Source organism: Gracilinanus agilis, chromosome 3, assembly GCF_016433145.1.
Source record: "Gracilinanus agilis isolate LMUSP501 chromosome 3, AgileGrace, whole genome shotgun sequence".
Classification (NCBI taxonomy): Eukaryota; Metazoa; Chordata; class Mammalia; order Didelphimorphia; family Didelphidae; genus Gracilinanus; species Gracilinanus agilis.
In genome coordinates this window covers 615299818-615320154 of record NC_058132.1, presented here as the reverse complement: position 1 = coordinate 615320154, position 20337 = coordinate 615299818, and the positions used below count along the sequence as shown (strand labels likewise).

Here is a 20337-nt window from a genome sequence, read left to right as displayed (position 1 = left end):
AGAGCAAGAGTACTGGGAAGAAGGATCATCCTGTCTATAGCAGACAACTTGTCTTAAGAAGGAGCAGAGTTTTAGCTAGACTACTACACTTCCCCATGTGAACCATTAGTCTTTTTTCCCCCCTCTAAACCTTTATTTTCTGTCCTGGTAACAACTCTAGGACAGAAGGGCAAGGACTAGGCAGATGAGAGTAAGGTTCTTACACAGGATCACCCAGCTAGGAAATGTCTGAGGCCATATTTGAACCCAGATCTTCCCAACTCCAAAGCTTGCCCTCTATCCATTGAACCACCTACCTGCCCTGTGAACCAAAGGCTTAAAACAATAATGATATGTTACTCTGGAGATTTGGTTAAAAGTGGCTGGGCTAATAATCTAAACCTTAAAAACGAGACAGCTCAGAAAAATGGAAATATACCATGCTGTTTTCACTCCACTCACATCATCGTTATTATCATTTCAAGTCTCTAACTGACACTATTATAAACCTAGTTGAGCAAGGGGGAGTTGATCATTTTCTCTCAAAAAAAAAACAAAACAAAACCAAAACAACCCTCTAACTAGTCAATATTTATAAAGAAAAGAGAAACAACTGGAGAACAGGACTCCAAGCAAGAAGCTCGAAGTTCAAGTTTTGCCTCTAATACATGGCTGTCCCAGCCAACTCTCTTAAGACTATAATAACTGAAGGTATTGGTTGATCTGCTTTAAGATCATGCATGTTCATTATACCAATGAAATCATAGATCTAATCCCCCCCACCTAAAAGAAATGAAAAGTCATGGCCAAAGGGGGTCCAATAACTGATTTTGAGCATGAAGGGTTATTTCATATTTCAGATATTTTCCATCTCCACTGAAGATAGAAGGAATGAGATTGAAAGTAGAGAAGGAATGATGTGGATGAGAAAAAAAAAAAGAAGATTTGCCTTGGATTGGAAGGAATCGGGAGTCAATATAATAGGAAACTCTGGGGTCTCTCTGAAGGAAAGGCCACCAGCCTGGCTGGAGACAAAGCGGTTGGTTGGCATGACCTCTGAGGGGTCTCGCTGCTGAAATGGGTGATACGTACAAGAGTATAGACAAGTCTCTATTTTTAAGAACTTCATTGCCTCTCTAGGGTCTTAGGTTTGTAATCAAGCAAAGTGTTCTTTTTTAAAACACTGTTTTCTTTTAGAAAGTTGGTATGGGATATGAAATATTGAAGTATAGTCAAGGTAAGAGGAGGGCTTCTAGAGGGAAGGAAATGGGATGACTCCCTGGCCTTTCTATCTTAACTTCAGTCCTTGGGGCTAACAGCAAATATGAGCCCTCCAGGAGGTATAGGCACTAGGGAAACCAGGGGACAAGGAGATTTTGTTTTTGAAGGGAAGGGGTTGTTCTAGAACTAAAGCTGGACAGACTCAGTATCCCACTACCTTTCCCAAAAGAAGCTCAACACTGGACTGGTCGCCTTTAAGGACTTTATTTCAAACTCCCTGAAAGGGGGAGTGAAGGGAAGGATTAGATCTAAATTCCAGTGGCCCTCCTCTCACCTGACCCTGGTCTTCCTGCTGTCTCTGGTACTGAACCTGCTTGAGGTCTCCAGGGAGAAGCAGCAGCCCCGAATAGCCAATGATGGAGGCTTCCAGTGGTGGAAGTCAGGGGATGGGGTAGCGGAGGTGGCTCAAGATAAACAGACTGACCTAAAAAGCCTAAACTGGCCAATTTCCTCATAGACTCCTGACCTACCTTCAAGGATAGCCCTGGACCAAGGGAGGATGGGAGGGGGAAACTTTTATTTCCTGTCTCTCTTCTCCCCTGCCATCATGAGTGGCCAACCCCCTTTCCCTTGAGATCTTGCTTTTCATCCACCCCCTCCTTTGGAAGTCTACCATGAACTGGATGTCCTTCTCTGCTCCCTCCCCTGTCAGAGTGAGGGGAAGAGAGGCGATACTGGGGAGGGCACATGTGCTAATGAGAGGGGAGGAAGGGAGCGGAGAATGAAAAGGGACTCCAACCAATAGGGATATCATTTGCCCTTATGCTGATCCTTGCGTCTCCGAAGTTCTTCAAGTATTCGGGCTCTGGAGGGGCCAGAATCGCCTCCAGCACCAGGCAGTGGTCCCAGGGCTTCCTGCAGAGCAAGGCAGTGAGTCCTCAGGAATGGGTTGTATGTCTTTTCCTCTCCGAGGGTCGATGGGCACTGTGGGGAGTGAGGCGATAGAAAGCATTAGCAGGAGGTAAGGGGAAACTGAGGAAGAAACTTGGGCTTGGAGTTGGGAAATGTGGTACCCCAAACTGAGCACAATTCTCCAGATGTTCTCTGACCAGGAGAGAATAACCATAGCATGTTATGCTATGGAATCATATTTAGGTCGCTGTCTACTACACTTAGAAAATTTTTTTCAAATGAATTGCTAACTAGCCATACCTCGATTTATATTGTAATAAGTAATTACAGTAAATGAATAAATCAAATAAAATAGCATTTAAAATTTAAAAATAAAATGTAAATAAAATAAAAATAAAATTTAAAAATACACATATATAAAAATCAGTAAATAACAGATTTCTTGGACCCAAGTGTAAGACTTTAAATTGCTCTCTCCTACATTTCATTAGAATTTTTTTGAGTTTTGGATTCTGACTCCCTCATCCAATGCATTAGTATTCTCTCCCTGTTTTGTATCATCTGCACATTTATACTGTCATTGATCAAAATGGCTTTCAGAGTGATCATGGATTTCTTCTCCAGATATTCAATAACCATCCCTTTAATAATGTGCTCTTGAATTTTAAAAATCAAATTCCAGCTCACTGGCCTGTAGATGCACAGAAATTATGTTTCCTTATAAGAAAATCAGGCCATTTTCCTTTCTCCAGTTCTGAAGTACCAAGATTTTGCAGTGATTACTAGCAATGGCTCCAAAATAAAATCTGTCCTCTCTCTTTCTCTCTCTCTTTCTTAAACCCTTACCTTTTGTCTTAGAATCAATACTAAGTATTAGATCCAAGGCAGAAGAGTAGTAAGGGCTAGGCAATGGGGATTAAGTGACTTGTCTAGGGTCACACTAGGAAGTATCTGAGGCCAGATTTGAACCCAGGACTTTCCATCACCAACCCTAGTACTCTATCCACCGATGCACTTGTTGCTCTTCTACCAGTTCTCTTAATACTTGAAGCATTTGGGTCATACAGGGATAGTCATTGAATCAAAGACGGCTGGGTGGGGAGGTCTCTTACTTTCTCCTACCTAAAATGTCATATTTGGGCTCACCCAAGATATCAAAATCATTAGAAAGAATATAGCACCATAGATATTTGTTTTTGGAGGTATAAAAAGCGGTTTTTGCTACTTGCTAACTGTATAAACTTGGGTAAGTCTCTTACCCTCTTAGGGCCTTGGTTTCCTCATTTGTAAAATGAGGATGATGATGAAACTATATCTTAACTACCTCATAGAATTGTTTTCTCCTTTGCTTCCAATATTCCCTACTTTGCATTATATTTACCTGTGCACACATCACATTTTCTTTAATAGATTATAAACTACCGTGCATTTTGGGGCTGCATCATTGTATTCCTGTATCCTCAGTGCCAGGCAAAAAAAAGGAAGTGCTTAATGGCTTAATAAATATTTGCTGAATTGAATTAATTGACTGAAATCACACAAATGTTAGTAACTACTAGGATCAAGATTTGAACCCAAATCACTTAATGCCAAGTCAAGTGTTCTTTCTAGGGTGATAAACAGATTGGTACTTCTAGGTGGCCAGAGTGGAGAGGTGAGCTTGTACTTTTTTTTTTTTTTCCCAATCAGAGAGCTGGCCTGAAGATTAGAAAAAAGACTGACTTGAGAGTTAGAAGACCTGACTCTATCTTTGACTTTATGCATATCCTTTTTCCTTTTCTGGCATTCAGTTAACATCAGTAAAATGAAGAGAATACTTTCTTATCTGTGAAATAGAGATAAAACTTACCCTACCCACCTGCTGGAAAGTTGTTAATATGATAAAGGACTAAAAAGGTGAGTTATTACAAATGCTGTTATTATTTCTCTTCCCTGGGGGTGCCCAATGCCTTCCCCCCTCACCGTGCTCCTGTACTGAAGACGCTGTTGCTGAACCCACTGCATTTTCTTCTCTCGCGCCATATTTTCTGGCTCTACCAGGCCAGCAAAACTCAGGTTCTCCTCCGAATACTCATGACCTGGGCCATAAAGGGGAGAAACAAGGATGGATGCCACCTGATAAGAAAAAGGGGCTAACCCTCCACCCCCTTCAGAACTCCACGACTGGGCAACTGGGGGATCAAGGCGAGAATGAACACAAGCTTCAGGCAGCCTCTCCAAAGCAGATGTTTTAAATCCAATTCCAACCAAGAGACAACCTGCCCATCAATATGCATTACAGCTGATCAAAAATTGCACCTCACACAATTTCCCTCTGGCCCATGAAAGACTGTGTTTTCAACTGAGCAGTGGCTATTAGGCAGCCACTACCCACCCCAAGTCACCCTTTGAACTGGGTTCCTGCTAATCAGAAGCCAGTTCTGAGTGCCCTTCCCTCCCATCCTAACCGAGTAGGGCAACCCCTTCTGGATAGAGTCCAGCAGGATGTTTGAGGCTCTCCTTGTCACTGCTAGGTGGAAGCTATTGGGACACTGGGCCCAGAGGAAGAGGAGGAATACCATCCCACTTGCTTGGGAAGGGGTGAAATAAGGGAGAGCAAAGACAGCAGATTCATCCATCCAGACAGCAGATTCAGTGGACAAAACCAGGCTACAATCTTCTCTTTCAGAGCTGGGGTCTTGTGCTCTAGGAATATGGATTATGTTTTGTTTTGGGCCTTTTCCCTCTTTCTTGCTGGGCCTTCGGTTCCCTATTGGTATCCAATAACTTATCTAGACGATTTTTCTAACTTGGTAGACAGCTTTCCTTGCTCCCAGGTTGGAAGGCGGAGGGAGAGGGAAACGTATCGATAAGGATGGCAACAACAATTCTCCCACCTGGCCAAAGCAAGGTGTCATCTCCCAGGCCCATGATAAGGTCCAGTGAGTTCAACATAGTGGGAGGTGAGCCTTCAAATATTCTGCCTAGAGGAAAGAGAATGAGATGAGATATACAATGGGGATATGAAGTGGGCTAAACTAAAGGGTTTCGTGACATCAGTTTTTGGTTCTTGTCTTCTACTTGGTCCTTGGTTCTTTCCCAGGCTCCTCCCCACCTGTACAATTTAATGGCCTTCATCGAGGGAGCTGGGGGATCAAGATCTCTGCAATTTTCCCTCCTCCTCAGTACCTTGAATTTTCTTCACTAGGTTTTAGGGGAAACCAATTGAATTTTGATACTACACTACATGTTGGACTTTCCCATCAATTGGCTCACCTAATGGGCCCTTGGGAAATTTGCCCATTTACTTTGGTTTTCTGGTTCTGTGCCACCCTCCACCACCCCAGTCTTCTCTAGGAATCTTCCTTCCTTCACCAGTGCCCCATCCCTCACCTAAGGATGGGACTTACCACAGCCAGAAAGGAAGAGAAGGTCCCCTGAAAAAAGGCAGGAAGGGCCTTTGTAGGGTTCTCCATCCAGCACGTAGACCATGTGGCCCCGAGTATGACCTGGGGTGGCCAGAGCCTGGAACTGAAGCCTCCCCACGCTCACCATATCCTGATGGCAGAGGGGACTGGGGAAGGGAGAACAGAGAAGATAAGACATTAATTAGCATGCATTTTAAGCTTCCCCACTCTCATTGATGCTTGGCAAAACTGGGCAAAAGAAGACACTGGAGAGGGCTTCCTAGATGAAAGATAGATCATCTAACTCCTGACCCAGAGCCGTGAGCCCTTGTTCCAGAAGTCCTGAGAAAGGACTGATGAGAAGGAAGAAGGAATAGTATTTAGTCCTGAGGCATAGAGGTGGTCTGGATGTGTTGGGACCTGCCTATCAGGGGTTCAGTTAGGGGAGAGACTGTGTGGGGGAAAAAGTGGGGAAGACATTAGGGAAAGAGTATGAGACAAAGTTCCTCTTCTGCTTAACTACATGCCTATAGGGCTACAGAAGTCTGGCTGGGGGAAGGGGGAAGATCAGGAGATAGGAGGAACAAGAAAGAGGCAAAACAGAGTGCCCTATGATGGAATAGACTGCAGCTTTGGGGGGAGGCTGGGACTACAGTTCTTTAAAGTTTTGACTTGAGAGCAATTCTTGGGGAAAAGGGAGTATTTGGGGAGGTTACTTACTGAGTGAGGTGAGCAATGCCATCCTGGGGGTTTCCGTAGACTCGGCATCCTCTGTGATGTCGCCTCAATTCCCTATTGCCCCCACTGTGGTCCCTATAGTGCAAAGTGCAAGGCAATGATAGAGAAATCATAATAGGTTAAATGTGGGTCCCATTTTACAATGTTCAAAGCAGTTCCATTGGGATTATTTCATTTTATCCTTGCAGTTTTTGAGTCAGGGAAAAGACATGCATTTAAAACAGATTCAAGATTTGAGAAAGAGAAACAGCTTAAACTCATAAGAATCTTTTTTCCTTTGGTCCAGACTCATGGACCTGTGTTGTGTTAGTATGCAAGCTACCTCTCCACAATAAAAATCAAGACATCTGTCTTTTTATGGCCTTCACTCAAGAGTTCTTAACCTGGGACCTATAAATGTGTTTTTGTTTTGAATATTTTGATAACTGTATTTCTACATAATTGGTATCCTTTGTAATCTTATGTATTTTATTTTATACATTTAAGAAACTGAGAAGAAGGGGCAGCTAGGTGACTCAGTGGATTGCGAGCCATGCCCAGAGATGAGAAGTCCTGGATTTAAATTTGACTCCATACACTTCTTAGCTGTATAATCCTGGGCAAGTCACTTGACCCCCATTGCTTAGCTCTTACTACTCTTATGCCTTGGAATCAATGCATTGTATTGATTCTAAGATGGAAGGAGTTTAAAAAACAAAAAGAAACTGAGAAGGGAGCTATAGATTTCATCAACAGGGGGTCCATGACAAACAAAAAATGGTCAAGAGTTGAGAGTTGTCTAGGGCTTAAATGACTTGCCCAGGGTTTAACAGAGCATCAGAGGCCAGACTTTAACTCAGGTCTCCCTGAATCCAAGGTTGGTGCTTTATCTACTCTCCATATGCTACCTTTCCACAGGAAATTTATCTGGTTAGAACTTATTTATATCAAACAAAAGGCAAGGATGGTGTCAGTCTTAGCTATGGCCACCTGGTTCCCTTTTGTCTTACTTCAGGATCATGCCACAGACCAAATGAATTCCAGTCATGACTGGGTCAGCTCAGCAAGGGCTACCTATTGAAAAAAGTGGCTTCTAAGCATTGGGACAAGCACTACTTTGCCCAGAAATGCACTGTTGGAGCTAATGCCTATTCAAATACACCACTGGGCCCTTTGAATACACTAACCAAGCCCAGGAACTAAAAGGTCTCTAAACCCTCTTTGGAGAAGCTAGAAAGTATCTTGAAGATCCAGCACTCTGAATCTCAAAGATTCAAGAGGATCTTAATCCTAGCAGGTGGAAGTCAGCACAGAAATGTAGAGGATCTAGAGCAAAGGTGGGCAACCTTTTTGGCTGTGAGAGCCATAAACACCTGCGGAAGGAGGAGGATGGAGGCAGAAGGCGCTGGAATATGGGGTGGGGGCTGAAGGGCCCCCTGGGGCACATCCTGGGGCTCTGCCCATACTGGCAGGTTGGGAGGAAGAGCCAGATATGGCTAGAGAGCCATAGTTGCCGACCCCTGATCTAGAGAGAAGCCACAAGGGACCGATGACCACACCCAAAAGGGCAGCAGGAGTCAGAGCCAGGACTTGGCATGAAGCTACAATTCAGGAAATAAAGCTAGAGAAATGAGTGAATCAACTCTTAGTCCTCTGGCTCCCAGCCCAGGGGTTTTTGCATTGTCCCAGGCTGCCTTATGCCTCATCTCATCCTATATACTTCTCTCCCATGATCTATCCACATGGCTATCCTTTCCCTTGTCTAGCTAGAGGAGGCAGCAGGATGGTGCAGTGGAAAGAGAGTTTGATTTAAAGTCAGGAAGACCTGAGTTCAAATATTGCCTCAGAAAATTATTACCTGTGTGACCTTAGGTAAGTTACAAGCTTAAAGGGTTCCCTTTTCTTTATCTGTGCAATGGGGATAATAATAGCGCCTACCTCCCAGGATTGTGAGCCTCAAATAATATTTTGTAAAGTGCTTTGCAAATCTTAAAGCATTATATTAGTATTATTATCCTGTACCATTTGAAGTATGATCTAAAGGAGAGATAAGTCATCCCCTGCCTTCCCCATTCCAGCCTGATTTCTTTCTCTATCCTATTGTTATCTCCATGCTTTCCTGGTTAATTTTCTGGGGGTGGTTCACATTAGGGTTTCATTCCGGACAGCTTATTGATCTGACAAAGTTTGGCTAGGGAGGGGAAGAGGAAGGGGCTGAAAGGGAGGCATTCAAAGCTCCCTCCCCAACCTTTGGACATAGACTTACTTCCTGTGTCAGGGCCCTTACCAGTGTTTGTGGGTACAGAGAATGGCAACCAAGGTGACCCCTTCCTTTTCGATGGCGGCCTGAGGGAGAGAAGCAGAAACAGAGAAGTAAGGAGAAAAACAAACAAATAAATAAACAAGACAAAGAGAGAGAGCTAAGCAGAGGTAGTAAGACAGGAGACATTAAATACCTTATCATCATTATGTGTTTTGGAGGTAAGAGAAGGGGGAGATCTCAGAGCAATTATGTGCCAGGCCCATCCCTTAAGGGCAGCTAGGTGGAACAATAGACAAGAGTGCTGGGCCTGGAGTCATAAAGACCTAAGTTCGAATCTGACCTCAGATATTTACTTGCTGTATGACCCTGTACAAATCATGTAACCCTATTTACCTCAGTTTCCTCATCTGTCAAATGAGCTAGAGGAGGAAATAGCAACTCCTTCCAGTATCTTGCCTAGGAAACCCCAAATGGGGTCACAAAGAATTGGACATGACTGAAAAATGACTGAACAATAACCCATCCCTTATCTTCCTTATTGTCTCATCTTGGTTCTTTGTCCAGTCCTTACCTGCAACTATTTGCTGTTCCATTCATAAGGCCCACCAACAGCCGAAAAGGAGCTTTAAATCATCAATGACATCTGTTTTGTTTTGTTTTGTTTTTAAACATCTTCTGCCTTGAAACAGATATTTAGTATTGATTCCAAGGGATTAATTGTCACTTAATTGGGATTAAGTGACTTGCCCAGGGCCACACTACTAGGAAGTGTCTGAGGACACATTTGAACCCAGATCTTCCCAACTTCAGACCTAGCTCTTTATCCACTGAGCCACCTCGCTACCCCAATAACATCTGCTCTTAAAGATCCCTTGCCTAAGGTAGAAAAGGATATTTGGTAGGAATGAATGATGAGGGAAGGGAAGGAGTAGGTATTAGGAAGAGAGAGAAAGGGTTACCATCTTGGATACGGTTAGCCTTTAATATCAAAAGCAATGGATAGAATCCAGATTCTCTGATTCCCCGTCCTCAACCCCTTAATTTCTACCCCTGAGCAGCCAATTTTATCTACAGATGTGAATGTGGGCGAGTGGGCAGGCAAATTAAAATACTGGACAAACTGAATCCAGGCACCCAGTCCCATACAATACTATATTCTCACCTGTACAGCCCTTGGGTCTGAAGGGTCAACAGCTACAGCTAGCTTGGACTGGGTGTCGATGATGAGGTAGCTATAGTTGTCAAGAAGGACCGGAATGGGCAGCACCTTCACTCCTGGAGGGGTAAGAAGACAGTGATGGGACTCAGGAAAAGGAGAAGGGCTAGGAAACAGTGGGGAAAGGTGGAAATTTCCCTCTCCCCCCCTAGAGGGGAAGTTTGTTTTTATTTTTTATTTTTATTTTTAAGATATTTTTCCATGTTTCCATGATTCATTTTCTTTCCCTTCCTTCTTCCCTCCTCCCTCCCAGAGCTGACAAGCAATTCCCCTGGGTTGTACAAATGTGGTCACTTGATACCCATTTCCATATTATTCATTTTTGCTTTAGAGCAATTTTTAAAAAAGCCTAAACCCTGAATCACATACTCATATATACATATGATAAGTGATGTCATATGTTTTGCTTTTGCATTTCTACACCCACAGTTCTTTCTCTCAATGTGGATAGTGTTCTTTTTCATAAGTCCTTCAGGAACGTCCTAGATTATTATACTGCTACTAATAGTAAAGTCCATTACATTGGATAGTTCCACAATGTTTCACTTTTTGTGTATAATATTCTCTTGGTTCTGCTCATTTCACTCTGCATCAGTTCATTAAGGTTCTCCCAGTTCACATAGAAATCCTCCAGATCATCATTCCTAACAGCACAATAGTATTTAATCACCATCACATGCCACAATTTGTTCAGCTATTCCCCAATTGAGGGAGAGCCCCTTATTTTCCAATTTTTTGCCACCACAAAGAGCGCAGCTATAAATATTTTTGTACAAGTATTTTTCCTTATTATCTTTGGGGTACAAACCCAGTAATGGTTTGGCTGGATCAAAGGGCAGGCATTCTTTTAAAGCCCTTTGGGCATAATTCCAAATTGCCTTCCAGAATGGCTGAATTAATTCACAACTCTACCAGCAATGCATTAGTGTCCCAGTTTTGCCAAGTTTGGAAGGAGTAGAGGATGGAAGTTCCCTCAATGCAAGGAAGGTTTCATTAAAAAAAATTTTTTTTTTTGCATATAGTAGGTACTTAAGTAAGGTTTTGGGTTTTTTTGTTTAACCCTTGCTTTCTATCTTAGAATAGATACTAAGTATTAGTTCCAAGGCAGCAGAGAGCAGTAAGGGCCAGGCAAAGGAATTCAGTGACTTGCCCAGGGTCACATACCTAGTGTCTGAGACCACATTTGAACCCAGGACTTCCTGTCTCTAAGTCTGGGCTCTCAATCCACTAAGCTACCTAGCTGCCCCCTTAAGTAAGGTTCAATCAAATGAAATAGGATTTACACATATAGTGGCAGAAATGGGGGTAAGAAGATCAGTTCCAATCAAGGTAAATTCCAGGGCTGGATTCAGACTTACCATTGAAGACTCGAGGCTGGACAGCCGAGTGACCTTCTGGAAATCGATGCCGTGCCCTCTGAAGCTGCTTTTTGTACAAGAGGTAACCCAGCCAGGTTCGTGCATACAGGTTGTACCTGAAGAGTCCGGAAAAACAAACTACTTTGTTTTCTTCCTTGATGCTTCCCAATATCAACCGATTGTTCTGGACAAGCCAGTCTCTTTCCTGTCCTGTGCTATATGGATGCTCTCTTACTCCCCCAGCTTCTTTCCCCCACCATAATTCCTGCCAACTCCATCTTCTCAGCCCCTCCCATTCTATATAGTCTGACATTAATTTTTTTTATTTTATTGCAATAAACATGAAAAACATCAACACGCTTGAACATTTCCATGTAAAAAAAAACAGAATAGGATTGCAAATGAAGCTGAATTTCTCTTATGTGGTTTTTTTTAAAAGCATATATTGAATTTTCACAGTTCTGATGTTATATTTTTGAATATAATCTCTGGGTCTCTTTCTGATCTTCCTTCTTTTCTGATATTTTCAATGTATTATTATCATATTCTTTTAAATTTATTTTTTTAAACCTTTACCTTCCATCTTAGAATCAATACTTTGTATTGAGAATGAAATGAGATGAGGAAAATGCCACAGCGAGGAAGTGTCTGAGGCCAGATTTGAACCCCAAACTTCCCATTTCTAAGCCTGGTTCTATATTCACTAAGCCACTTGGCTTCCCTCTCTTTTCTGAGATTTTAAAAATGTTTCATTGATGCTATACTCTTTTTCTTCTTCAGTTTTGGTAACATTGTCACTATCCTCCTTCTTCCCCACCACCGATTGGCTCAGGGGTCTAAGATGAGGGCATTTGATGTATGTTCCTTGTCGCCTGAGAAGAAAAGCTTCCAAAGCCATCAGAAGCTCCTTTCTGAGGCTTCAGACCAGCATGACCAACCAGAAAGCTATGTTCAACTGAATCAACATTGTATTCTCAAAGAATAGTCTTTCCTTGCTCTGAATGTTCTTCCCCTGCTATGGCTAAATAGGCATCTTTTTGCTAACTGTCAGATGAACCATGTTGTTCCGATCTCAAGCCTGAGGTACCAGCCCAGGTCTGGTCTATTATTACCCAAATCTTTTCAATTTTCTCTGAATCCATCCTTTTCATCATTCCCTACTGCATAATAATATTCATTACTTTCGTAGGTCATGCATGGGTTGTTAAGCCATTCCCCAACTGATAAGTCACTCATTTTGTTTCAAGTTTTTGGATGCAACAAAAAGTACTGCTTTCATTATTTTTGCTCATATGGTGACCCTCTTCCCTCTCTCCTTGATCTCCTTGGGAAGGTCCCATCATTTATAATTCTGAAGCCTTGTTGATCTGGAGAATCTCAAAGGTTCTTCCCAACTTTGGAATTCTAACATTTTCTCTTTCACTTTCAAATTTCCATCATGTATTACTGTCACAAATGAGAAGTGTTTGATGGGAGGGACTGAGCCATACTCTTTTCCTCACCATAACTGGTACCTCCCTCTATACATAACTGGTGGTCAGCAATCATTCATTAAATAGCTGTGTCCAGTCCTGGGACTTCATTGATAAAAGAAAAAAGGTCTCAGTGTGCATGAGTTAAAGGGAAGAGCTAAGATATATGGAAAATAGAATTATAAGGGAAGATAAAAGAAGTATAGATGGTTCCATCTGGAGAAATAAAGAAAAGGTTGACCAGGGCAGAGATGCTATTATTGTCTCCATTTTGCAGATGAGGAAAATGAGGCAGACAGAAGTTCACTGACTTTTCCAGGATCATACTAATAGTATCTGAGGCAAGACTTGAACTCAGGATTACCTAACTCCAGGAAGACCATCCACTATACCAGGGGTCAGCAACCTTTTTGGCCGTGAGAGCCATAAACACCACATTTTTTAAAATGTAATTTCGTGAGAGCTGTACAGTGCTCACAGTGCGCGCTCCTGTAACAGCGCCTAAAAAAAAATTGACTTTATAGCTCCTGCAGAAAGAGCCATACATTGCCGACCCCTGCACTATACTATGTGTACCCGTGTGGGAAAGCTAGAAGAGAAGGGATCGTGATAAGTTCTTGAAATAGGACAGAGGAACCTAAAGATGGAATTGCTTAGTACAGCTTTGTTTATTATTTAACACAGGAAGCCTACTCTGTTCCTTCCTTCCCCTTTCTCCATATGTTCCTCTTATAGGTGAAATCACTATATATTGGAGCCAAAGGGACCTCATGCCTTCTGGTGGTTCTCTGTTTCATGTTAGAATGTTCTTCCTTAAAGTTCCTATATGTGCGAAAAAACAGCTCTTTTTGTAGAGTTAAAGAACTGGAAACTAAGAGGTTTTACATCAATTGGGGAATAGCAAGACAAATTAATGATTATGATTGTAATGGAATATTGTACCATAAGAAATGAAGAAAGAGATGGTTTAAGAGAAACCTTGAAAGATTTACAAAAACTGATGTGAAAAAACAGAATGAAGTCAGCAGAACCAGAACAATTTTTACTACAACATTAATATTGCAAAAATGAATAGTTTTGAGAGATAGGAACAGGGATCAATTCAATGATCAGCCATAATTCTAAAAGACCAAAGATAAAGCTTGTTGCCCTACTGCTTGACAAAAAGTTGATACTCTAAAGATGCAGAGAGAGGCATATTTTTGGGCGTGGACAATATGGGAATTCATTTTGCTTAACTATGCTTAGGTATTCCTTGGGTTTTCTTCTTTCTTTCTTGGAGGAGTGAGAAAAAAAATAAAAGGTTAATAATTGGAAAAAATATTTAATTTAAAAAGAACAAGCAAAAATGTTCTTCCTTATTCCTAACCGCCTTACTTCCTCCTATCATTTCAAGGAATCACAGTTTTAGAGCTACAAGGAATTTGGAGGTTCGGTCTACTCACTTTAAAGATGAGGAAAGTGAGGCATAGAGACTAATTTACCCCAGGCCAGTAAGTGTTAAATTAGTCAGTAGGTAGTAAGTAGTAAAGCTTGAATTTGACCGCCCCACAGGTCCTTTGCAAAATACTGCCCTCTTATCCATTCCTTTTTTTTCTTCCCTATCTTCTCTATATGAAAATGAATTATAACAAACCTTTAGTCTCTGTATAATAAATCACACCCCATCCAGACTTTTCTTTACTCTTCTAGACTCAGTTATTGTTTATTTTCTCCATTTCCTTATTGTTCTATTATCTTTATATTTCAGTTGTTCCCTACAACTCCTGCTTATCTATACAAAACCTTCATTTTTCAGAAGAGAAAATTGATTTTCCCCTCTACTGGTGAGGCAGGACTGGAACCCAGGTGTCCTAACTCCTACCTTACTGTTCTTTCCTTTATTCCTTTCTACCCAAGTGGGACTCATCTGGTGGTTAGCTAAGCAGTGCGACTTTGGTCACTGCTTAGAGCTTTGTATTCTCCCCCTATCCCAGAGATCAAAACTCAAGCCCTCTCTCAAGGGAAGTTAGACACCAAAGACTCTTGGATGGTCCGCTTCTCTTTTTTGAGGGCTTGGGGAAGTAGAGAGATGAGTGAGGGGAGACAAAAGCAAAGAATATCTCTGAAAGAGGAAGCTAAATAGATTAGAAGAGGGACAGTCAGCATCAGGGAGCAACTGGGCAGGAATGAAGCAATTTGAGCTGCCAACTGCCCACCCTCTAAGATTGCTGCCCCACACAATGAGTCTTTGATTCCTCTCTCCTACTACCAGGCACTAGATGTCTGGGGTTCCCTCCCTAAGGAGGAGACAAGCCAGACGCCACAATCTTAGGCTTGGTCACTCCTCTCCGGTCTCAGGTTCTCTCCAGATAAAAGAGAAAGTCCTCCCACCCTACCTGTTCAGTGAAGGGGGAGCTTCAGACCAGAGAGATTGAATGTCAGTGTCAGAGGATTGACAATTCACAATCTGGTGTTTCAGTCCTTGTCCTTCACCTGGAGGTGGACATGTGAGATCCCAGCAGCTTAGGTTCTGTGTCTGCACCAAAGGGTAGCCCGCAGGTCTCAGGCATTCGACTTGTGGCCAAATTTATTCACATGACAGTTTTTTTCCCCCAGTGGAGAGAAAAGAGCGTGACCCAGCCAAGATTTTTAGCAGGAGAAAGCATTTTTTCCTAATTGGCTAATTCCTAATTTTTTCTAACTGGAACTAGTTGATCAGTAAGCCAACAAGCATTTAAATGCTAACTATATACAAGTCACTGGGCTGAGTTCTCATTCTAAAGGTAGGGATGGAGGGAGAGGGCACTGGAACAATAGCAAGCAGTGGAGAGAGCCCTCTAGACCCAGAGTAAGGAAGGAAGTCTGGAGTTCAAATCTTAGCTCAGACACTGACAAGCTGTGTGACCCTGGACAAATCCTCAAACCTCTGTCTGCATCAGCTGGGATAAAAACATCCACTGGGATAACAATAGTACCTACCTAAGGGTTGTTGTATGGATTAAGTGAGCTAATGCTTGCCTCAGATATGAACTAGTTGAGTGATCCTGGGCAAGTCATTTAACCTCTGTCTGCCTAGGTTTCCTTGTCTATAGATAAAAATAATGATAGCCCAGGGTTGGGAGGATAAAGTTGAGATAATATTTGTATAGTGCTTAGCATAGTGCTTGCCACAAAGTAGGTATTTAAGAAATGCTTATTAAAAATTAAAATTAAAACTATGGATATATAAGAGATACCCAGAGTAAATCAAAAGGCACCTTAAAGGGAAGGCACCAGAAAGGCCCCACTTTTGGCTCCTTGGCCAAGCTCTGAACAATGGTTGGGTTCATCTGTCTCTCTGTGAAAGCATACTCACTCTCTTTCATGAAACAGCTAAAAATTGAAGCTAAGAGCCACGGTCAAGTGGTGTTAAGTCTAGAATCAGATTTGAGTCATGTCTTGACTGAATATTTTTGTTTGTTCCATGGCCTTCAACAAACACTTATTAAATGTCTACTGGGAGGAGGTAACAGACAACTAGCACGAGGTACAGAGCTTGCCACAAAGTCAGGAAGAAGACCTGGATTCAAATCCTACCTCTGACACAGGTAGGCTGGGCAATCTTGGCAAATACCTTTTAGTGGCCCAGGTAACTAACACTATTAAGTTGCAGAAAATGTATTGACCCAAGTTGTTGGAGAAGCTTCTTAATTGAGAGCTTCCTATAACTATGAAACCACAAGCACTGTGCCTGTATCCCAAAGAGAGTAAAGATAGAGGTTAAAGACCTATTTGTACAAAAACATTTATAGCAGCTCTTTTTGTAGTAGCAAAGAATTGGAAACTAAGGGAACATCCAATCAATTGGGAATGACTGAACAACCTGTGGCATGTAGTTGTAATAGAATAATATTGAACCATAAGAAATGACAGGATGAGTTCAGAAAAAACTGAAAAGACTCACATGAACTGACACAAAGTGAAGTGAGCAGAACCAAGAAAACACTATATATAGTAGCAGAAATATTGTATGATGATCAACTGTGAAGGACTACACTATTGTCAGCCTAAGGAATTAATGATAAAAAATGTTATCCATAGCCAAAGAAGGGGCTGTTGGAGTGTGATTACAGATCAAAGGATTCCATTTTTTCATTTTATTTCCTTCATGAGTTTTTTCTTCTATAGACAATATGTGTTTTCTTTTCTTTCATGGCATAAGGAATATGGAAAAATGTATTGCATGAAAGCACTGGTATAACCTATACACGATTATTTACTACCTCGGGGAAGGGAAAGAGAAAGGGAAAATCTGAAGTGGAAAATAGATAACAATTGGAAAGTTACGTGGAATGAAATTACAGAAGACCTTAAATGCCAACATGAGAAGTTTGTATTTCATCTTAGATCAGTAGGGTGCTCCTGAAAGAATTTTGTACAAACTAGTCAACTCTGTGCCTTAGGAAGATTACTTTGGTAGCCCTGTAGAGGATGGTTAGATAAAGGAGACAATGGAAGCAAGGAGCCCAGGGCAAGACAGTTAGGAGGCTATGGCAATAGTCCAGGAAATAATCTGAGGATCTGAGATGGAATGGTGGCTGTGTGGATGGAGAGAAGAAGACCAGGTTTTGTGGAGGTAGAATTAATAAGCCTAAGCTATTTATTGGACTTGGGAGGTGAGGGAAAGAATAAAGAATGAGCTCAAGTTATGAAATGAAAAAGATTGGGAAATATGGAAGAGGAAGAGGAGCACGTGAAGTGTTGTGTCACAGGGGAGGATAGTGAATTCTACTTTGGATATGTTGAGTTTGACATGCCTAGAGGACTTTCAGATGAAAATGATCAAGAAGGAATTGGAGATCCAAACTGGAGGTCAGTAAAGGGTTGGACAAAGAGATACAAAGATATAGAAAACTAAAATAGGTCTTTCTGGAATGGTGTTTATCCATCACTGGCATTCTTCCCACAAAGGCTTGATGACCATTTGTCTGGTGTAAATTGAAAGAATTGTTGTTGAGATCTCGATTTCCCTAGTAGATGACTACATTTGATCCCTTTTAACTCTATGGTCCGATGATTTGGGAGGCAACATAATGGAATTCACCAAGGGGGAGAGAAAACCTAAAGGAAGATTAAAGAGGGGCCAGCACAAATAGTCTTAGCAAGAAAGAGACCAATGGTAACCCAACAAAAGAAAATGAAGAACAGCAGACAGGGAGGAAGGTAACCAGGGAAGAGAAGGGTGAGGAAAGCCAAGGGAAAGGGATGGAGAACCCATGAGGAGAGAATGGTCCACAGTACCACAAATGGAAAGAGCCCAGGAAAAAAGGTCATAGGATTTGACAGTTCAGAGATGACTAGGACAACGAGGTGGCTCAGTGAATTGAGAGCCAGGCCTAGAGACTAGGTTCCCATCTGGCCTCAGATACTTCCTAGCTATGTGACCCTGGACAAGCCACTTAACCCCCATTGCTTAGCCTTTACTGCTCTTCTGCCTTGGAACCAATACATCTTTTGTTTTGTTTTTTAATTTTATTTTTTGCTTTGACTTTTTCTTATATTTTTCTTTTATAGATTATATGATATAAATATACAGATTATAAGATATAAATATATCTTATACACATACAATTTTTTAATAATTGTGTTTTCTTATGTTTTAACAAATTAAATGGGTTGTAAGATGTATAATGAGGATCATACTGAAAAAGTATATAGAAGTATAATGAATATTACATTGAGGAAGTACATATAGGAAAAGATTACTAGGGCAGATGAATGGCATACATTGTCAGTGTGGTCACTAATGAGGATTTTTTTTTTTTGATCAACTGTTTTTCTAGATCATAAGCTAGTATTCAATTTGGTGAGGGAGAGAAGGTTAAAATGACTGATATAAAGACATAATTCATTAATAAAACATTAAAACAAAAAAGAAATTACAGTTTATTTTCCAACTCATAGGATCATAGATTTGGTCCTGAAAGAGATCTCAAGAGTCATTTAGTTCAATTCCTTTTATAGATGGGGAAACTGATACTCTGAGCAAAATGACTTATCCAAGGTCATTTAAATGACAAAGTCTGTCTGTCTGTCTCTCTCTCTCTCTCTGTATATATATATATATATATATATATATATATATATATATATTTGAACCTAGGTCCTCTGACTCTAAATTCAGCATTTTTTTACTCTCTCCCTCCAATCATGCCGTGTGTTCCCTTTACAACTCAGTTTGGCTGCTTTTCCTAAACTTCATTCTCTAGTTCTTACGAATGGAGAAGTAATATATGCTTCTTGAGGTTAGGGACTATTTTTCTTTCTTTCTTTTTTAAACCCTTACCTTCTATCTTAGAATCAACACTGTGTACTGGCTCCAAGGCAGAAGAGTGAATAAGGACTAGGCAAGGGGGGTTAAGTGACTTACCCAGGGTCACACAATTAGGAAGTGTCTGAGGCCAAAATTGAACCCAGGGCCTCCCATCTCTAGGTCTGGCTCTCAATCCACTGAGCCACTCTGCTGCCCCCTCATTTTGTTTTTAAACTAATGGCATATAATAAATAGATTAGCTAATCCTGTAATAAGAATTCTTGGTGAGATAAAAATTGACCTACCTGATCTTTGAGGTACCTTCCATCTGAAATTCTGCTTATTTTTTTCTTTTAAAAATTATTTTGCATATATTTTGTTCCCTCTCATTTCCCAAATGAACAACAAAAAAGAAAGGAGGAAAAGCCCTCATAACAAATCTTCATGGTCCTACACAACAGATTCTGACATTTGAGATTCTGTTTTTTGAAAAATCCCTATTAAATATGTATTGTATGATAACACATGTTCAACTTAGATTCCATTACCTGCTGTCTTGGAGATGGGGGAGAGGTAGGATTGAGGGAGACAACGTGGATCACAGATGTCAAAAACAATTATTAAAAATTGTATCATGGTAAAAAAAAATCCCTATTCACAAATAACGAACATCCTAGTTTTTCATTTACCCTTGTCCTCAATTTAAAACACTCATGAACTCATTCATAGATATCAGTTCACAAGACCCAGAGTTGAAAAAACCCTTGGATTCCTCTGTTCCAAGGGATGATCCCAGCCTTTTTTCTATCTCAGCTTCCTCATTCTCCAAAATGAGAAGGAAACAGGTCCCGGAAAGTTGGAAGGACCTGAGGCATAATGGTTATGCATCTAAGGGGAGAAATAAAAAAAAAAAACCATCCTAATTAAGCTCCCTGGAACAGAGACTGACAGTAAGAAAACTCTCTGCTGGGAGAGAGCCAATGAAGGTGAGAGAATCCACCAACTACCCTGAGAAAACTGCACCCAACACCCAACCACCCAGGGTGTGGGATGGCAAGTCAACCATGACACCATTCCATGCAACAAAGAACACAGAATGCAAAGTGTTTGTCAGTGCTGCCCTGGCAGCATTGTGTACTGAAGTACACAAGTTCAGTGGAAGCCAGAAAACTGATCCAATCAGGGAGAGAGAGAAAAATATTTCCTCTATCACTTTCCCAGACCAGACCTTGGCTCAAAACACTAGCGTGTTCTGAGGGAGTCTTCCCACTCCCTCCATCTGAATTAGATATGCTCATCCAGTGACATGGGTAAGACCTTGTGGTTCCAAGTCCCTATATCCCTTGCCCCAGCTTTAAGGCTAGTCTGGAGCAAAGATTAGGGGTTTCCTCATTTGAAGAAGTAGAAGGAAAGGGAGAGAAAGATGGGGAATCCCACTTCAAATTAGTTGACTCAATCTCATTTTTTTCTCTTTCCCTCTTTTTCTCCCCATCTCTCTCTGTCTCTCTGTCTCTCTCATTTTTTTCTGTGTACTTTGGG

General features: G+C 41.3%; 1 protein-coding gene across 1 annotated transcript in view; it reads right to left on the bottom strand.

Annotated features, from left to right (window-relative positions):
* Positions 1 to 251: 251 nt before the first annotated feature.
* Positions 252 to 20337, bottom strand: part of PNKD (PNKD metallo-beta-lactamase domain containing) — a 130893-nt gene continuing 110807 nt past the window's right edge. Inside the window, exons 4-11 of the mRNA XM_044670744.1 lie at positions 11053 to 11168; positions 9641 to 9753; positions 8503 to 8561; positions 6219 to 6311; positions 5502 to 5665; positions 4989 to 5075; positions 4075 to 4190; positions 252 to 2184 (exon numbers count right to left, since the gene is read on the bottom strand). Coding sequence (XP_044526679.1) covers positions 2011 to 2184; positions 4075 to 4190; positions 4989 to 5075; positions 5502 to 5665; positions 6219 to 6311; positions 8503 to 8561; positions 9641 to 9753; positions 11053 to 11168 — 922 coding nt within the window. The 3' untranslated portion in view covers positions 252 to 2010. The remainder of the gene's footprint in view (positions 2185 to 4074; positions 4191 to 4988; positions 5076 to 5501; positions 5666 to 6218; positions 6312 to 8502; positions 8562 to 9640; positions 9754 to 11052; positions 11169 to 20337) is intronic.